Source organism: Diaphorina citri, unplaced genomic scaffold (genome assembly GCF_000475195.1).
Source record: "Diaphorina citri unplaced genomic scaffold, Diaci psyllid genome assembly version 1.1 scaffold945, whole genome shotgun sequence".
Taxonomy (NCBI): domain Eukaryota; kingdom Metazoa; phylum Arthropoda; class Insecta; order Hemiptera; family Psyllidae; genus Diaphorina; species Diaphorina citri.
The window spans coordinates 36,200-55,728 of NW_007378376.1; the positions used below are offsets into that span (position 1 = coordinate 36,200).

The window sequence follows — 19,529 nt, forward strand, 5'->3', positions numbered from 1 at the left end:
TCTCCAGATGTTGAAAGAAGTCCTGGTCTTCATGCGAAGTGAACGGCACTAGCACACCCACCGTACCGCTTACAGTGGTGTAGATCAGACATTCTGAACCGCCTTCTATCAGAGTGGACTTCTGTAAGGACAAACAAGACGCGAGATATAGCAATTAGATTAAGTGTGAGGCCACAATTACCCCAACCCACCCTAGTCGGGATGGAGACAGACCATATATAAGAGTGCACGCAGCTACATGTATATTTTTTGTTCAGAGAGATCTAATTGTATCAGGGTTGGTCAGATAGGAGCGAAAGACATAATGCTATAGTAATAATAATCATATGAGTCTCATGTGAACTATGAAGTCATCATTCCAACCCTGAACCCTCTGGACTACCTCATAAAAAATCAATCTTTCTTAGGGATTTTACCAAACACTTTTTTTTTCCCTTTCTCAACTTTTGTCAAGATATGTTTTTTTAGTGTGTGATTATTCTAATTCAATGTTAGAACACTTTAATAAATACAAATAAAAAAAAAAGATAATAAAAAAATATCCAACACTTTTTTCCCCCCCGAGAGGTTTCGAAAGCGATAAAAGAAGGAAGACAAGATAGGAGAAGGCCAACCGTTGCGAAAACAAACCTTATCTTTTAGAGACAAGAAATCCTCTCATGTTCGTATCTCAAGGGAAAGTCACAAAAGATCTAACCAGGGACAAGAAATCCTCTCATTTTCGTATCTCAAGGAAAAGTCACAAAAGATCTAACCAGGTCGCAGTGACATAGGGGCGTTTATTATAGCCGATGGCCCTACTTATATTAGTTTCATTTTCTTTCTAAGAAGTAAATCGTAGGGTAGCGTGGGGCAAAGGTTCGCACTTTTTTTTCTGTGATTTCTGTACTTTTTCTCGTTTGACTTACGAGCTTAAAACTAAAACCATCTTATGGTTTTAGTATTGTTACAGAACGCGTCTAGAGAGAGTATTTAGCTATGTATGTATAATGTAGGAACTATAAACGTGAAGCCTCGAGAAGTAAAATCAAAAGGAACTACCCTGCGTACTCATTGAAGTGTTGGACCTGCGGCGCCAGAGGTCATATCCAGAGCGATTGTCGAAAGCGTCGCCGCTTCGAGACGTTCTTTTCGCGACCAACAACCAGAAGCGAGACTCAAGAGGAGATAGTCAATCTGTCCCAGTCCCAGTCATCAGTAGAGCGGTACAGCGACGCGGAGGAGAAATGCAAGCCAGAGACGGACACAGTCAACCCTGTGGAGAGTGGGCAAGTTCAACCGTCAAGTTGCCCAGAGAACATTCATGTCCATAGTGTGCGTGGCATGCATGACAGCCTGATTATTCGTGGAAAAGTGAACCAACAAGATTGTAACATTCTCATCGACACTGCTGCCGTAAGATCAATATTGAAACGTGACATCCTGGCTGAGACAAACTTGAAGAATCCCGACAAATACACCCTGAAGACAGCAACCGGTGAACAATCACGTGTGTATGGCGAGATCGAGGTGACGATGCAACTTGGCAATGTGGAGATGCGCCATACCTTCGTCGTTGCTGACATTGTAGACGACTGTATCCTTGGATTCGACTTCATGATGGATCATGGTGTGTCCATGGACTTCGGTGACTCGACGATGATCATCGGTAATGCGGTAATTCCAATGACTGTGGGAAGCATCGAGTCGTGCAATGCACTGAGAACTGCGGTCAATGAGACCCTTCCCCCTCCATCGGAATTCATCGAGTGTGCCCGTGACCGCGACGTTCCAGCGAAGTCCAAGTCAACTGTGGAACCGGAGTTGAACCACCGTGTAGTGCGAGCTGCAAGGACATCCAAAGGAGTTGCGATTGTTGAGAAAAAATTTTTTTAAAAAAAAAAAAAAAAAAAAAAATAAAAATAAATAAAAATCATTTGAGAAAATTTTACCTAGTAGATTTTTTTTCATGTGGGTACCCAAGTTATTTTTCAAAGAAATTAGTCCCTGAGATTTGAGTTGCTTTTCAACAACTCCTTTCCAGACCTCTACCTGACAACTCAAAATTTTCTCATGCCTGTGATACCTGATATACGGGAAACCAAACTCACCTGTAGGTGTATAGGAAGCCTCCGTTGGACACGCGAGGGTTAAGGTTGAGATCTTTGGCCACGCCCAGCACCAAATATTGGGCGTCAGGTCGGTTACTGAACTTCACCAGGGATATGCTGCAAATCAACAGACACAACAAAGGGTTAACCGACCATATTGGCTGTTATTGGTGTTGTAGCGGTTTTAGCTATAGCCAAAAGGTGATGACAAAATAGAGAAAGATTTCTCTTTTATCAGCTATACACCTGATGGTCTCTAGCCATGTTGGCTCGTCCTGAACCACAGTCAACCATCGTGAGGACTTGTGCTTGTTCTTCTCAAACAGAGAGAACCCCTTGAATGAAACTATCAGCTAGCTAGGCTGGTTAGGGTTAGCTGTTCTTCTTCCTGGTTATAGTCGCACAGCCAGACACTACCTACTCTCTGTTCAACGTCCCCTAGTTGAACAAGAACAGGCCTTTTAACTCTAGGTGTTTCATTGTGTGAGTCCGCAAAGCCAGCCAAGATCATCGAGGTCTAAACTCAGCTCATGCTGGGTGAAGCAACTCCACTGTTATGGTTGGTATCAAATGCTGGGAATTGACTATCAGGTCATTTTCCTCCAGGAAAATATGTAAGTAATATGGCCTTGTTGCGCAAAGGAAAATATGTAAGTAATAAAAAAACTATTCATAGTTTTCATAGTTTTTTTGAAAACTATCGATGGCGCTGACTATCGATAGTTCTCCTCCTCTACTCCGTGCTGCCTATTCGCGCAGAGGGACATAATAAAATACGAGTATACATCGATATATTGGTGAAAAATACATCGGTTTTCGATAAATCGCAACATCCCTCGTCTAAAATGCGTATCGTGTTCGGATGTCTTCGAGTTTCTTCGACACCTCGCTCGGAGGAAGGTAATGGAGGTGGCCTTGAAATCTTCGTAGTCACCTGGAGGAGACACTACTAAGAGGAACGACCATCGCATAGAACGAAAAAAAAAAGTACTACAGACTTAGAAAGAGATGGTCCTAGGGTGAACACTTCGTGTTAAAATTGTTTTACAAATTTGAACGAAACAGGATCGCTCGGAGTTTTGTCCAAATCCTCGGCTATGGATTTCTGCTTACTCAAATCTATCGAGTTGAACTGCTCGCACAAATCTCCGTCCAGCACGTTCTGAGGAAACAAAACACAACAAGGGTTAACTATCAAGTATTTCAGAAAAAAATTATGCGTAAGAGGTCGACTCCAAGTAAAAAGTTGTGAAAAATGAAAATCCGAGGTCAACACTCGAGGTAGTACTGGGTTCGAATCCTGGCCAGGAAGGAAATTTTCCGTTTCTGGATTAAAATAAATAAAAACAAGCTGGGCCCGTCCCTTTGTTATAGATAATTTTGTTTTCTTCAAAATGATAGGCATGAGAAGTAATGATAGGTATGAGAAGTATTCTCACCTGTAGAGAGAGGCAGGCTTCACCGAGATGGAAGCTAGCAATGAGTTCTGTCTTATGAGCGGCTCCATTGAGCACACCCCTATCCCATAGACTCTTGTTACCGGTAGGATCATCATCCACCTCGTCCGAAACTTGTGACGGGAGACGAACCTGCAAATCACACCAAAATACATTAGGAGAACCCTGTATTCATCTCAGTAGGGACATTTTAATTATAAGTTTCATATCCCCAATATACCGAACATTAACACCCTTATGAAATCGCCACTAATATGTGCAATGAGCACTTACAACAATATGAGTCATCAGTAGGGACATTTTAATTATAAGTTTCCAATTTGTTCACTGGATGCTACTAAAAACAGTTCCGCCCTTTCTAAAAACAGTTCTTTCCCCTACTCTTCCCAGACCCTTCCTCCTCTCTTTTTCAACAAATTCCTCTTTATTTCTTCCTTTTTTTTCCATTTCCCCCTGTTTTCCCCCCTTTCTTTCCACCCTTTTATTTTGTATATAATTTCTCGATAACACTATTTTGTACATCAAGGGTGGGGTGGTAGAGAATGCCATAGGCATTAACCCCACCCTTGATCAAACTTTATTTTGTATTTTGTTGGATTTGTGCGAGCGATAAACCCGTGTTAGTAAGCGATCTAGTAAGCGATATAGTAAGCGATTAGTACGGTGATAGTCAGTGAGTTTTCCAGTGCGATATCCAAGTGTTTAGTACCGCGATAAGTGACAAGTAAGCGATTAGTACGGTGATAGTCAGTGAGTTTTCCAGTGCGATATCCAAGTGTTTAGTACCGCGATAAGTGACAATTAAAGTACAAGTTGAACCATCGTGTAGTGCGAGCTGCAAAGACATCCATAGGAGTTGCCGATCAAGACAAGAAGGAGACAAATCAAGACGTGATTCGACCCAAGGAAGAGAACAAGCAAGACGTTCAAGACCGATCCAGAGACAAACCGAAATCGTCAAGAGACAGAACGAAGACCGGTAAAGAATGTAAAGATATATCAGTTGATTCTGTAGGTTTTAAAGAAGGTGATTTTGTATGGCTGTATAACCCTAAACGACGTAAAGGTCATAGTCCAAAATTGCAACAAAATTGGGAAGGTCCTTATAATGCACACAACAAAGGGTTAATCGACCATATTGGCTGTTATTGTTGTTGTAGCGGTTTTAGCTATAGCCAAAAGGTGATGACAAAATAGAGAAAGATTTCTCTTTTTTCAGCTATACACCAGGGTGATGGTCTCTAGCCATGTTGGCTCGTCTTGAACCGCAGTCAACCATTGTGAGGACTTGTGCTTGTTCTTTTCAAGCAGAGAGAACCCTTTGAAACTATCAGCTAGCTAGGCTGGTTGGGGTTAGCTGTTCTTCTCCCTGTTTGTATTGTAGTCGCACAGCCAGACGCTAGTCTACTCTCTGTTTAATGTCCCCAGCTGGACAATGGCCCTAGATAGGTAATGGTTATTGAACAGATCTGGTAGACCTCGTGCACACCGGCAACATCTGCTCTCGTTCCCAATTAGTTAAAATAATCGATTAGCTGGTTAGGGTTAGCTGTTCTTCTCCCTGTTTATAGTCGCACAGCCAGACACTACCTACTCTCTAATTAACGTCCCCTAGTTGAATAAGAACAGGCCTTTTAACTTGAGGTGTTTCATTGTGTGAGTCCGCAAAGCCAGCCAAGATCATCGAGGTCTAAACTCAGCTCATGCTGGGTGAAGCAACTCCACTGTTATAATGTGCGATATTACCATTACCTCCCCGTGAGGGAAGGTAATGGAGGTGGCCTTGAAATCTTCGTAGTCACCTGGAGGAGACACTACTAAGAGGAACGACCATCGCATAGAACGAAAAAAAAAAGTACTACAGACTTAGAAAGAGATGGTCCTAGGGTGAACACTTCGTGTTAAAATTGTTTTACAAATTTGAACGAAACAGGAAAGATAGTTCGTTATTTCTCTTCCTTTTTAAAGATCTTCAAGGAACAATCTTTTACATCCATGCCTATCCAGAAACGGAAAAGTTGGGTCGAGAAAGAGAAAAAAAAAATCAATCTTCACTCACCTAAACACGGCCTCGTTCTGTTCGAACCTCGTAATAGCTTCGGTGGTGCCGGTCCTCGGGTCCAGGATGCGCACCAGAGAGGCCCACATACCGGGTCCGGCTTTCGGCGCCCCGAATATCTTCTCCGGCAGATCCTCGGTGAGGAAAGCTTCGGCCATTTCCCGCGCCAACTCCTGCTCATTCTCCTCGGCCGCTTCTTGCATCTCCTGAGGACCGGGGGAACGGCAAACGGTTAATTAATTCATACACACAAACATAGTGTAGATTTATAGAATCATCAAAGACTTATGTACATATTCTCGAGAGTTAATTGAAACATTGTAACAGTCAGTCAAAAACTTGTTATCGACATATCAAAGACGTAAAATGTAGTTGCTCAAGATAATAATAGTGCTTATTTATACTGCTTGCATATAACTGGAAAATCCCTTTACTCCAGCAGTAGGCTTCTAAAATTATTGTGGTCAAATTCTCAAATTATTGAAAGGATAAAATTCCATACCTCGGCTGGGATTGAACCCACGCCCTCCTGTTTACCAGACGAGCGTCTTGACCACTACACCACCGAGACATGTAAGATGCAGTGAGGGAAAACCAGTACAACACAAAAACAAGGAAGGGAAAGTACTGTATCAGGGTTGGTCAGATAGGAGCGAAAGACATAATGCTATAGTAATAATAATCATATGAGTCTCATGTGAACTATGAAGTCATCATTCCAACCCTGGACAATCTGGACTGAAACAAAGTTTTACTACGGTGGTAGTACTTAAAGTTATGGTAAGAAAACACTAGAAGCTTTTTTTTTGGATTCGGTAGCACTAAAATGTTACGGCCTGTAAAACGGTATGCATAATAATATCACCGCGTGCCGTAAATATATAAAAAGATCATAATAATTAATAAATAATGAATTAGCCTTCTTGGGTCAGAAAAAAACTGCCCTTTACAAGTAGATATCATTTCCCCCTAGGATGTGAACCTGTCATTAGTGGTGACTTTGACTTCAGTTTGCAAAATTTTATTTTACAATCAGAAATCTGAATTGGGTTATAATCATTCAACACATCCCAAGGTAAAAACCAAACTATGCTATTGCATCTAGCACAAAACTGTGGCTCAGTGTACTGATTCTCAACCTGGAGGCACTGGGTTCGAATTCCGGCGGGACGGAAATTTCATTTTCATTTTTTACATTTATTTACTGGAATTCCCATTTTACATTTATTTACTGGAATTCCCATTGTACAAAAAGTAAATTACATTTACAAGAATTACCTACATAAAATTTCATGAATCTTTCTTTCCTTTTTGTGTTCTATTGCTTCTTAAGAATATATTTTGGCTGGATCAGGTATTGAAGGCAGTGTCATCAGACTATCTAGTAGCTATGAATTGATCGGTTGTTATCCAGCGAGGTTGTGTGTCGTCCGCAAATATGAGGAGCTGATTCTCGTAGCGTTTGTATCGGACTAGAAACACGCTCTCCTGTACATCCGACACGTAGATACGATGGCCCATGGATTCTATCTTCACGATGAGGTTTGGTAAATGCTGGAAGGAATATATTGACTAGTTAGTAGATGTAAACCAACCTAGTAGAAAAATAAATATGTTTATATACAAAAAACATCCTGGTCTACATATATTGACTCGTTAGTTCTCATTATTCATGCACAAAAAGCCCACTCCGAGACGTAGGTGTAAGGGGAAACAGCCCTAAAGGATGATTGGTTAAGTTAAGCTTATACGAAACTAAAGGGACAAATCTTATATTATAAGAACGAGATCCATTCACAGTTCACATTTCACACACTGATCGCTCTATCTCTAGAACCACAACACCTAGAAAAATTCTGTGACTGGGGATTAACCAGAGGATCATCATTTGACACTGCCTCCTAGCATATAGCTCCTAATGGAAAGGAAAATCATTACTAGCCTAAGCCGTATTTTTTTATGTGACTTTTCATTCAGTCATCATACGAAATTTCTCTTTGGACTGGATTGGACTTAATGGCGCCACTGCCAGTCACCCACTGCCAGTCCAAAGAGAAATTTCGCCGCTATGAATAAGCTACTACTATTGTCAAATTAAGACCACTTTGATCAGAATCTTATAAAGTTATAATCACTCGAATATCAGGTGAAACACGGACTAAGATTTCAATCACATCATGTCAAAAGTGGACTTGGAAGTTAAATTTTAATGAAAGAACAGGTGATAAAAAAAAGGAAGGGCTAGAAGAAATCATTGAAACTAAATTTCAAAAGTAAAAACGGAGAGACAAACTTTAAATTGCTAACTGTAAGCACAATTATTAGGCCCTTTCTTTTTCAATACAATAATTAAAATTCTTTTGTCTCCTCACATTCGGCACTTCAAAGGTCACTAGAAGATGGACAACATTAAAGTTCCTTATAGTGGGAAATAGTTTCCTGTAGCCCCGATATAGTTAGTTATAACTGGAACTCGTGTGTCCACTGGATAGACACCAAGCGTGGCGGAAGGGCGAACAATTATGTAGTTTCAAGGAAAACAAGTTAACATTTTTAAATACAAGGGATCATCTTACTTTTCTCAGGAACATGGTTAAGTTGGTATCATTGTGATGTCAAACGTTGCACAAGGAATTGACGTTTCGTCATTGAAAAATAAGAAAAATTTACCATAAGAAGAAATAGGAAATTACATTTCCCCCCCCAAGATTAAAATAAAAAGCATAGCTAAAAATATAAAAAAGTAAAATAATAATAAAAAGAAACAGATTTAGTTCTTGCTTTGTAACTGTTCTGTTACACAAGTAGACGATTTTCAGAATTAATAAGCCAAAATTAATTTCTTGTTCTTGGACAGTTTAGTCGTATGTATTTTCATTTTGGGCTTTCCCCTCTTTTAGCGTGGTTGCGCCTGTATTAAACCACAGGAAATTCATCAACTTTTTGAGAGGAAAACACAACTTTAGTCGGAATTGAATTTGTAACTTCATACAGGTCAACCAAGATCCATGATAAAATGAGAATCCTGTGCGTTTTAATGAAGTTCATGTTAATATTCCTTTCAATGTAATTCAATACACACCTCAGTCATTGAATATAATACTGGGTGTGGTCGGAGAAAGGGGACAACTTCTTTTCTAAAGCACAAAATGGTGTAAAAATATAAAGAAAAAAAAGTTACGTTACAATTTTTTTTTTCTTCCGAAAACAAGCATTTCAGCATAAAATTGATAATCTTTCTTTTTACTCACGTGGTAAGTAGATGTGGTCTAATGGTCTTATATAACGAGTTTCAAACTTAACAGCATAGAACACAATTATTTGCTTGATGCAGTGAATATCACAGCCACTGCATTAGTGACAAAAAAAAAAAAAAAAAAAAAAAAAAAAAAAAAAAAAAACAACATTACTTAAAGTAGATGTAAGCCAACCTAGTAGAAAAATAAATGTTTATAAACAAAAAACATCCTAGTTCTACATATATATATTGACTCGTTAGTACTCAGTATTCATACACAAAAAGCCCACTCCGAGGCTTAGGTGTAGGGGGGAAACAGCCCTAAAGGATGGGTTAAGTTAAGCTTATACGAAACTAAAGGGACAAAATATGTTCATATTAACGTTATTGTTTACATCTTCTGAGGGGGGAAAAAAATGGAAGGAATATTTGTTGGCTGATTTTCGAGTTCATATAACCGAGGTTCTACTGTACATGCATAATTTTTGTTCAGGGAGGTCTAACTGTATCAGGGTTGGTCAGATAGGAGCGAAAGACATAATGCTATAGTAGTAATAATCATATGAGTCTCATGTGAACTATGAAGTCATCATTCCAACCCTGGACCCTCTGGACGACTCCTGTTTCATCACTCAGGTAGACCTGACAGGCGGACTTTTTCAGCCATACCTGTCAGGTCTACTTGATAGTGAGTGGCTAGCCCTACATGCATAACCTCAATCGTTCCATCAGTTGACGGGTTGATGTGCCTTCTTGAAGTCCCTTTATCTTTTTTTGTTTTTAAAAGATGAGTGTTCCACCGCCGTTCATATTTCGTAGCAATGAGACAACCGCTACATTAAACGCATGTGGTCTGTGTCGTATCATGCCTATCCCGTAGTATGCCTCTCATCAGATGGGCGATTGATTAGACACACAACACTTCACATTTTGGTGCTGGGTCAACACGAGACTGCCAGAAAAGTAACCCGTTGAAATATTTGAAATTGAAATGAGTTTTTTTCTTTTTTTTTATATGAGATTCGAACCCGGGACTTCTACTAACCTTGTTTTCACATTTCCTCAGCAGTTTCTTCTTGCCCAGATCATAGAGTCTCAGATATCTGCCCACGCCTACTAGCAGGGCTCCCTGGAACGGACACATAGCATAGGGAACCTCGTCCACACTTGTCTTGTGAACAAACTCCATTGCGTTACCAACCAGTCTGCAAGAATGGGAAGGGAAACGTTAAGCCCAGGTACACACCGGAAGCATTTGTTTTGCAACAGTTGCCCAAATGTTTCGAATGTTGAGCAACTTTCAAGATGAAACTTAATTTTTTATTTTATTTTAATTTATTATGGTGCGTCAACACAAAGACACACTCAACAACAAGAAAAATAAGTTTTCGGAGTAAAAAAAGTTGATAGATTGTTGCAAAAAAAGTTTCTGGATTGTTGAGAAACAATTTCTTTCAAAAAAAAAAAAAAAAAAAAAAAAAAAAAAAAAAAAATACCAAGTCTATATTTTAATAGTATTCCTACTCTGGAAATGCCGCCACTGGTTGCTACTCGATTAAAGATTAGCAACTAAAATTGATACAAGATTAACCAAGAAAAAATCTATAATTTATATATACTCTCCACTAATTTCGTGCTAATACAGTGAAATTGAACTTGTAACTTCATACAGGTCAACCAAGATCCATGATAAAATGAGAATCCTGTGCGTTTTAATGAAGTTCATGTTAATATTCCTTTCAATGTAATTCAATACACACCTCAGTCATTGAATATAATAATACTGGGTGTGGTCGGAGAAAGGGCAGAACTTCTTTTCTAAAGAATTTAAGTCTAGCTATCAATGATTTACCAGATAAAAAAAAATACAATAGGTATGTATATTATTTTTTACTTATTTTTTTTTACCAGATAAAAAAATATGTGCAATATATTATTTTTCACTAATTTCGTGCCAGTAAAGTCAAAAAGAACTTGTTACTTCATACAGGTCAACCAAGATCCATGATAAAATGAGAATCCTGTGCGTTTTAATGAAGTTCATGTTAATATTCCTTTCAATGTAATTCAATACACACCTCAGTCATTGAATATAATACTGGGTGTGGTCGGAGAAAGGGGAGATCTTCAAATAAAATTATAGCAGTGGATTTTGAACCCTTTTTTTTAAATTACGTGAATGTTAAGAGACCTATTTAGAACATTTATGGTGGATTTCACCAATGACTTATTGAGAGATTTCACTAATTAGAGAATTTTCAATGATCCAATTTAAAGGAGTTTTTAAAAACTCCTGTTTGGATCACTGAAAATTCTCCCATTAGTGAACTCTCTCTTTGAGTCATTGGTAAAACCCAACATTATTATTATTAGTTCGATTTTTCCACGAAAGTACAGTTCGATTTTTCCACGAAAGTACAGTTCGATTTTCATTTTCTAGTTTTGATACGTAAAAGAATACCGTGTTGTATTTGTGTCACACCAGATTTTCTACACCTCATAAATTTCATCTGGGGGGGATAATGATTCTTACCTCTGCCATTTGTACTCGCCTCTGCTTCTTGGTTTCCTCGGTGTATGCATTGTGCTCTGTTTCGGCTATCCCTCATAAATTTCATCGAGGGGGATAATGATTCTTACCTCTGCCATTTGTACTCGCCTCTGCTTCTTGGTTTCCTCGGTGTATGCATTGTGCTCTGTTTCGGCTATGATCAGATTTTGAGTTTCCGGATGAATGATAAACTTGCGAGGTGTGTATTCGACTGGATAGGATACCTGGACAAGGAGAGGACATTCAAAAAGTCAACAAGAAAATAATAGTATCAGTGATTATTTATACGGCTTACATAGTACTGCGAAATCCATTTACTCTAGCAGTAGGCTACTACTATTACTTTGGTTAAATTCTCTAATTTTTTTGAGGATAAAATTCCATACCTTGGCTGGGGTTAAACCCACCACGCCCTCCTGTTTACCAGGCGAGCGTCATGACCACTACACCACTGAGGTAGGAAAACAAGGGGACATTTTGAATCCAGTGGTAACACACTTGCTTACCATGGAGAAAGTCCCAGGTTCGAAACTCTTGACAATAAAAAAAACCTCATTACAAAATTAAGAAAAATAAATAGAAGCTCAGGAGAATAACGCAGGTTGAGATCATACTTTACTATCATAGAATTCATCTCAATCACAAGATCTCTCATCATTGCTTGGTAAAGAGGGAAAAAATCAAGTGAACTTGAAAAACAATATACTCGTTCTTTATAATAAGAAAAAAAAGATCTGGTGTGAACATCACACGACTTTCTATTACATTTGCGAAATACGTATTTCGAAAAAAGTTACAAGTCCCAAGCCGCCTAAATGGCGGCCGATTTTTGGTCGAAAATTTTCTATCTCAAAATACTCCCCATGTAATAAGGAGGGATCGTTTAAAATGTTCAAAAATTGAACTTTTTTGAAAATTGTCCCGTTTCAGAGCCGCCTATGGCGGTGGATTTTTGGTCGAAAATTTTCTATCTTAAAATGCTCCTCGTGTCATAAGGAAGTAAACAATCAACTTGAGATATTTTGTATACCACCTTTTCCCATTTAAACCTGTAGTGCGTACATACGTACGTACAGACCATGGGCTAAAAACAATTTTTTTGGAATCAGGGGACCCCAAAACGGATATTTCCAACCATTTCCCGATTTGAAAATTGGGACCGATTACAATACTTCCATTACTAGTATAGCTCCGCTATACTGTTGTAATAGAAAGTAAAAAGTAAAAATAGGGGAAAAATTGAACCACACGTGGCAAGAGGAACGACCATCGCATAGAACGGAAAAAAAAGTACTACAGACTTAGAAAGAGATGGTCCTAGGGTGAACACTTCGTGTTAAAATTGTTTTACAAATTTGAACGAAACAGGAAAGATAGTTCGTTATTTCTCTTCCTTTTTAAAGATCTTCAAGGAACAATCTTTTACATCCATGCCTATCCAGAAACGGAAAAGTTGGGTCGAGAAAGAGAAAAAAAAAATCAATCTTCACTCACCTAAACACGGCCTCGTTCTGTTCGAACCTCGTAATAGCTTCGGTGGTGCCGGTCCTCGGGTCCAGGATGCGCACCAGAGAGGCCCACATACCGGGTCCGGCTTTCGGCGCCCCGAATATCTTCTCCGTTTTCATTTTAAAGATTGCACCTCGGAACCGCTTTCGCGTTACTTCAAGGCACAATCTTTTACATCCATGCCTATCCAGAAACGGAAAAGTTGGGTCAAGAAAAAAAACAATCAATTTTCACTCACCTAAACACGGCCTCGTTCTGTTCGAACCTCGTAATAGCCTCGGTGGTGCCGGTCCTCGGGTCCAGGATGCGCACCAGAGAGGCCCACATACCGGGTCCGGCTTTCGGCGCCCCGAATATCTTCTCCGGCAGATCCTCGGTGAGGAAAGCTTCGGCCATTTCCCGCGCCAACTCCTGCTCATTCTCCTCGGCCGCTTCTTGCATCTCCTGAGGACCGGGGGAACGGCAAACGGTTAATTAATTCATACACACAAACATAGTGTAGATTTATAGAATCATCAAAGACTTATGTACATATTCTCGAGAGTTAATTGAAACATTGTAACAGTCAGTCAAAAACTTGTTATCGACATATCAAAGACGTAAAATGTAGTTGCTCAAGATAATAATAGTGCTTATTTATACTGCTTGCATATAACTGGAAAATCCCTTTACTCCAGCAGTAGGCTTCTAAAATTATTGTGGTCAAATTCTCAAATTATTGAAAGGATAAAATTCCATACCTCGGCTGGGATTGAACCCACGCCCTCCTGTTTACCAGACGAGCGTCTTGACCACTACACCACCGAGACATGTAAGATGCAGTGAGGGAAAACCAGTACAACACAAAAACAAGGAAGGGAAAGTACTGTATCAGGGTTGGCCACACGTGGGCCTAGCTAGAGCTATGTACATTACATCAGATAGGTGCAGTATGGTTTACATCACAGAACATTTCAGATGTACAGACTGAAATAAAATACTGAACATCATCATTTGTAACAATTCTAAGCTCTGAACAGAGAGAATCTTTGTCATAGTTCCCTCTAGCAAACCTTACGTCAAGGGAATGGATGAGTGACATGAATGGCCATGCCTTAAGGATTTACTAGCAGAAATCCGGAGTGAAGCGACGGATTTCAGCTAGTCAAAAATAAACTCTTACCTGATTGAAGACAGCGCCCAGGGTTTCCAGGGCGAGAATCCGCAGTGTGTTGGTTGAGATGGCTACAATGCCCTCCGGACATTGCTCCGAGGAGAACCCGGATGCATACTCGAGCATCTCATAGGATAGCGGGGTCAGATGGAACCGGTTCTGATAGTAGTAGCTCAGCCAGGAGCGGGATGACATGGCCAACACCTGAGGGGAAGAGAAATACATTTCCATTAGTTAAGCCATATCTTCCTTTCCCAATTTCGTCAGTTCCCATGGCGTAGTGGTCACTGCACTCACCATGCATGCGGGGAGACCCAGGTTCAAAAAAATTGTAAATGATTGATTCTATGACAGGCTGATGTGGGGCTCACTCAGCCTCGTGAGGAAAATGAGTAGCTATGTAATATCTGTATTATTGAGACTCGCACTGAACCGCATCTTAGCCCATCTAGAAGTGGCTTAGAATTAGTATGAGTGAGTGAGTGAGTAAGTTAGACAAGCGGATGTATTAAGTTTAGATATTGGGAAAATCCTACGGTGCAGTGAGCACCAAAGTTGTAATATAATAACACAAAGACGCGAGAGTTTATTTTTTCATTTCCCAATTTCCCCTCTTTTGGCGATACAGCACAACCACACTGGCTGCCACGAGACACTATTCTTTATGGTGTGTACTTTAAAAATGATCTGATGAATGGATGTTATTATTTAATAATTTAAGTAAGAAAACAAGATCAAGACAGTAGTTTGGTTCATCATAGCGTGGCTAGGGTAATCACTAGAATATCATACCATGTGTATTGTATGATGAAGCGGAAACCAATTTGAATCATTTGAACTCAAACACACTGCCATTGCGATTGTTTATAATTCACTTTTGCCACAAGACGTAAGTTCTTTTTCCCCCCAAGTTCTAAATGCAGCTAATAGGGAGCGCGCAGCGGGACCGTATTTTTTATTATTTTATACAAGTTCGGCCATGCCTTTTCTACAAGTTTGGCCATGCCTCGGGATGAAGTAAATAAAAGCATATTGTACTGTGTGTTATTTATGATGTTATTTATCTATTTGTTCATCTTCTTTTCTAATGTGTCTAATAATTTCCATCTCACATTATTCCTCCTCAGATCATCTCCGTACGTTTGATCCATTTCTATTGTTTGTTTTATTTAACGTGGCAGGATTTTCGGAAATGAGCTCCTTCACCCAACCACTTTTTAAGTGGTCATAAATCAGAGTTGTTTAAGGTGTTTGACTACTTCGATTTTGAATAAATCAAGTATCTGGGTCCACAGTCTGTTCAACTTTAAGGTGGAGGACTGCAACTTGTAGTATACGGCAGTTTTCATGTTGATGGCTACATAGTCTTATGGGCCTGTTCGCACTTGAACTTTAAGTTTAAGTGTGAACAGGCCCTCAACATGAAAACTGCCGTATACTACAAGTTGCAGTCTAGCTGTGAAATCCACCTAACTCTCAGATTAAGCAATTTTGGCTGGAATGTTTGAAATCAACCAATGGTATGGTCCTATCCGAGAGTCAACTTAAATAAAATCAGGTTGTAACCAATGAGACTGCTTAATCTGGGAGTTTAAAACTGAAACCAAATCTAAACTCAGACTGTGGCCCTGGGACAAGAAGCTCAGGAGAATAACGCAGGTTGAGATCATACTTTACTATCATAGAATTCATCTCAATCACAAGATCTCTCATCATTGCTTGCGACCTTCAAGTTAGCATAATACAACTTTTGGCTCAGCTGAAGCTCCAATATAATAAAAACTTTGTACTGTCATACGATAATCTTCTGAACTGTATTTCCCTATACTTTTAGTAATAAACAAGTTCCATCTATTTGTCAAGTGAAAACGTAGTATCTATCATTTCACGATCTTGTTGTCATTTTGATTCAGAATTCCACGAGGGCCAGAATGGTTTGTTCATAGCGTGTGGTAGTTAATCACTTGGAATCATACAAACATAATATATTTGATGAAGCGGAATACCAACATTATAATCATTCAAACTAAACTGCACACACGGATTTCATATCCAACTACTATCATATTAAAAAAAGTTGTGAAAAAACTATTATTTATCAAAAAGAATTCACGATTTTGATTTATGTAAAATACCTACATGAAACATGTTGAACATGTTGAATAAATAACATCCTGAATTACATTATCGACCTTTGTACTAGGTTTTATTTAATCTTTCTCCTGTTTTATGAACTTATCCAATCAAAATAATTATTCCATGTATTAACCCAACCCGTAAGAGCCAAACCTTTTCGTGTTTAACCTAATCCCATAATAACACTGGTAACCTTTTCGTGTTTAACCTAATCCCATAATAACACTGGTAACCTTTTTGTCCAGTTTCCACCTTTCTAATGTGTCTAATAATTTCCATCTCACATTATTCCTCCTCAGATCATCTCCGTACGTTTGATCCATTTCTACCATGCAACTCTCATCACATCCGCAACCGACGAACCGGTGTGACTCGCAGCGGTGGAAACTCAAACACAACTACCACCCCGTCCAACTTGTGGCAATCTAATAACAACAATAATAATAACACTGGAGCCACCAATGTTCGCTCTACACCAACCGGTAAGTCAAGTGTATAACGGAGAACCGATCCTCGCCTAGTAAGTACCGACCCAAGAGAAAATAAACAAACAATGATAATGAATAGAAGCGTCCTCAACGGAGCCTTAACCATAGTACCGACCCAAGAGAAAATAAACAAACCATGCTAATGAACTCCTCTCTCTCTCTCCCACACACAGATGTGTCCACCCGTACATTCCACAGTGTTCCTCCCTCTCCCTCTCCTTCCCCCTCCTCCTCTTCCTCCTCCTCCTACACGACGTCTGATTGGTCAGATTCACCTGTGGGCGTGGCCTCTCTTATCTCCTCCTCTCAATAATAACACTGGAGCCACCAATGTTCGCTCTACACCAACCGGTAAGTCAAGTGTATAACGGAGAACCGACCATAGCCTAGTACCGACCCAAGAGAAAATAAACAAACCATGTTAATGAATAGAAGCGTCCTTAACAGAGCCTTGACCATAGTACCTACCGACCTTCGCAGAAAATCAATAAATTGAGCAGAGTATTTTTTCTGCGATGGTCAATGGTTTTTGTAGACTTTTTTGTCACCACCTTTAAATTTTCAAGTGTATCTAAATAAGATTTAGGTTTCAGGCTCCGTTGTGAACAATGTACAAATTCTCGAAAGTCTTTTGTACATGAAGAAAAGAGAAAAAAAGGACAAAATACCAGTGAAAGACCTTTGTACAAATCAGATAAAGTATGAAAGAAGTCAATATATAGAAAAAATTAAAAATCGTCGAAGAAGAAAGAAATTGATATTTTTTTTTCTTTTCGCTCTCATGAAAATTTTGAAAAAATCATTTACGCCCCTTTCTCATTCCATGGTCGAAATGACCTAGTAGTCAAATAACCTGACGTTTGCAAACAAAAACTCTAATCTTCCATCTCGTCTATTCCCTACCCAGGTGTCACAGCAGAGTTCAATGTCCCGGCCTCGTCCGCGCCATTCCGTAATATAGTCGAATCCATCCTGGCCCACTCCCTAGAGAACATGACTCAGCCCGGCACAGGGCCCAATATAGTCGCCCTGGGCCCGGGCGGTCCGTTCGGCCCGGGCGCCACGGCTAACATATCATTCGAGATAGGCCGCCTGACGCCCCTCACACTGAATGCCGCCGGTGTGACGTCACTAGGCGGCAATAATGCGGCTCAGAGTACAGGTAAATATGTAAATATAACCAAGTGGTATCTTATACAGAGTCAAATTAAATTCTAAAGCTAGAATACAATGAGAGTAATTGTAGGTGATTAAGGGGGAAAAATAATAACAAGATTCAGGATATTGCTCTGTGTGGAAGTGCCCAAATCCTGAGGAAGACCATCTACCTACTAGAAGCAAGAAGAAACCTGGCCTGAGGAATCTGGTTGAATTTTGGCCAGATTTTATTGATGCCGACAGTATATTATGTTTTATTGTTATGTTGAAGTTGAAAATTATAATAAAAATAAGTATAAGTATGAAACAATAATAAAAAATATGTAGTTTTAAACTAGACTACAGATTGTAAGTAATTTTATAAATAATATATGATACAATACTATCTATTTTAATTCTTCAATCTTATTATTATTATCATTACAGGCACAGGATCTACAGGGCGGCCCAATGCTGAGAGCCCCCAGTCACCCCCTATATCTGAACAAGGTACCACACAAGGTGAGTGTATCACATCATGACCGTATAGAGGGGAAAGGGTCTATGGGGCCTCCTGCCCTCGGGCTGTTTATTTCTCCCAAACATAAAATCAAATTAATTCTTTATGGTAAAGCAGAGAGAGAGCTTCTTCATAACTTTTGTGGGTATTACAACTATTACATCATTACTAAATGCCTCCTTTACTATCATTCCATTAAGTCACCCTGTCACATCATGGCCGTATAGAGGGGAAAGGGTCCATGGAGCCTCCTGCCCTCGGACTGTTTATCTCTCCCAAACATAAAACCAAATTAATTCTTTGTGGTAAAGCAGAGAGCTTCTTAATGACTTTTGTGGGTATTAAATCATTATTAAGTTACTCCTTTACTATCATTCGATTAAGTCACCTTGGCCCCCCTCGTACAAATCCTGGATACGGTCCTCTTCCTTCCCCTCTTTTCTATCAAACCTCTCCTAAAATGAACCATATCCTTCCCCTCTTTTCTATCAAAGACGAGAGAAGCGAGTTTGAACTTTCAACTCGTCCATTTTTGAGATATTGGGAAAATCCTACAGTGCTGCAGTGAGCACCAAAAATTGTGACATAACACGAAGAAATTGCATTTATTATTATTCTGACAATATTTATACCTATCTCTTTATTCCACAAATAGAATCATAATCATACATAATACAAATTGTTTATCAAAGAAATAAGGGTTTAAGACTCCTTGTCTGAACCTCAATACATAATGTCTGAACCTATGGTACCTGAGATCAATGTGATATCTGAATTTATTTAGCCTGAAGATACCTTTTAAATGGTACCTTAGTGAAAAATACTCCTTTTCTTTGGTATTTATACCTATCTCTTTATTCCACAAATAGAATCATAATCATACATAATACAAATTATTTATCAAAGAAATAAGGGTTTAAGATTCCTTGTCTGAACCTCAATACATAATGTCTGAACCCATGATACCTGAGATCAATGTGATATCTGAATTTATTTAGCCTGAAGATACCTTTTAAATGGTACCTTAGTGAAAAATACTCCTTTTCTTTGGAACTAAGAACCCTAATATTGTGTTATGTTTTATTGCAGGCCCCCCCTACTGGAGTGAACGCTATCCCAATGCTACCAAGTTCTTCGACGCCAAAAAGAAACAGTGAGACAGATGATGAAGTAAAATAGCTAGGATGAATA

General features: G+C 39.3%; 3 protein-coding genes and 3 non-coding genes across 6 annotated transcripts; 1 reads left to right on the forward strand and 5 right to left on the reverse strand.

Annotated features, from left to right (window-relative positions):
* Positions 1 to 274: 274 nt before the first annotated feature.
* LOC113469074 lies at positions 275 to 366 on the reverse strand. Its single transcript, XR_003392610.1, has one exon. It is a non-coding gene; the product is annotated as a small nucleolar RNA snR60/Z15/Z230/Z193/J17 (small nucleolar RNA).
* A 1,720-nt stretch (positions 367 to 2,086) lies between these two features.
* LOC103513250 (splicing factor 3B subunit 3) lies at positions 2,087 to 14,303 on the reverse strand. The gene is made up of 4 exons (XM_026826502.1): positions 14,067 to 14,303; positions 11,485 to 11,619; positions 5,607 to 5,812; positions 2,087 to 2,207 (listed from the first exon to the last, which is right to left on the reverse strand). The coding sequence occupies exons 1-4, from the start codon at positions 14,286 to 14,288 to the stop codon at positions 2,087 to 2,089; spliced, it is 684 nt and encodes a 227-aa protein (XP_026682303.1). The 5' UTR covers positions 14,289 to 14,303.
* Positions 6,241 to 6,332, reverse strand: LOC113469075. Its single transcript, XR_003392611.1, has one exon. It is a non-coding gene; the product is annotated as a small nucleolar RNA snR60/Z15/Z230/Z193/J17 (small nucleolar RNA).
* LOC113469076 lies at positions 9,355 to 9,446 on the reverse strand. The gene has a single exon (XR_003392612.1). It is a non-coding gene; the product is annotated as a small nucleolar RNA snR60/Z15/Z230/Z193/J17 (small nucleolar RNA).
* On the reverse strand, positions 12,871 to 13,625 carry LOC113469071 (splicing factor 3B subunit 3-like). Its single transcript, XM_026826505.1, has 2 exons — positions 13,217 to 13,625; positions 12,871 to 12,963 (listed from the first exon to the last, which is right to left on the reverse strand). Exons 1-2 carry the CDS (start codon positions 13,343 to 13,345, stop codon positions 12,886 to 12,888), a joined length of 207 nt encoding a protein of 68 aa, XP_026682306.1. The 5' UTR covers positions 13,346 to 13,625; the 3' UTR covers positions 12,871 to 12,885.
* Positions 14,304 to 16,452: 2,149 nt separating the features above from the next.
* On the forward strand, positions 16,453 to 19,495 carry LOC103513251. The gene is made up of 4 exons (XM_026826503.1): positions 16,453 to 16,675; positions 17,589 to 17,843; positions 18,266 to 18,346; positions 19,428 to 19,495. The coding sequence occupies exons 1-4, from the start codon at positions 16,453 to 16,455 to the stop codon at positions 19,493 to 19,495; spliced, it is 627 nt and encodes a 208-aa protein (XP_026682304.1).
* The last annotated feature ends 34 nt before the right edge of the window (positions 19,496 to 19,529 follow it).

What these genes read in the sequence shown, in the direction of transcription:
- LOC113469071 (XM_026826505.1), bottom strand. Translation starts at nt 13,345, where the DNA reads ATGCAAGAAGCGGCCGAGGAGAATGAGCAGGAGTTGGCGCGGGAAATG. An exon ending in CCGGTATGTGGGCCTCTCTG is followed by an intron (nt 12,964 to 13,216) that starts GTGCGCATCCTG and finishes TGGGCCTCTCTG; the next exon opens with GTGCGCATCCTGGACCCGAG.
- LOC103513251 (XM_026826503.1), top strand. Translation starts at nt 16,453, where the DNA reads ATGTGTCTAATAATTTCCATCTCACATTATTCCTCCTCAGATCATCTC. An exon ending in TGTTCGCTCTACACCAACCG is followed by an intron (nt 16,676 to 17,588) that starts GTAAGTCAAGTG and finishes TTCCCTACCCAG; the next exon opens with GTGTCACAGCAGAGTTCAAT. An exon ending in TAATGCGGCTCAGAGTACAG is followed by an intron (nt 17,844 to 18,265) that starts GTAAATATGTAA and finishes TTATCATTACAG; the next exon opens with GCACAGGATCTACAGGGCGG.
- LOC103513250 (XM_026826502.1), bottom strand. Translation starts at nt 14,288, where the DNA reads ATGGAAATGTATTTCTCTTCCCCTCAGGTGTTGGCCATGTCATCCCGC. An exon ending in TGGGCGCTGTCTTCAATCAG is followed by an intron (nt 11,620 to 14,066) that starts GTAAGAGTTTAT and finishes CTCCTTGTCCAG; the next exon opens with GTATCCTATCCAGTCGAATA. An exon ending in CAGAACGAGGCCGTGTTTAG is followed by an intron (nt 2,208 to 5,606) that starts GTGAGTGAAGAT and finishes GTTGATTTGCAG; the next exon opens with CATATCCCTGGTGAAGTTCA.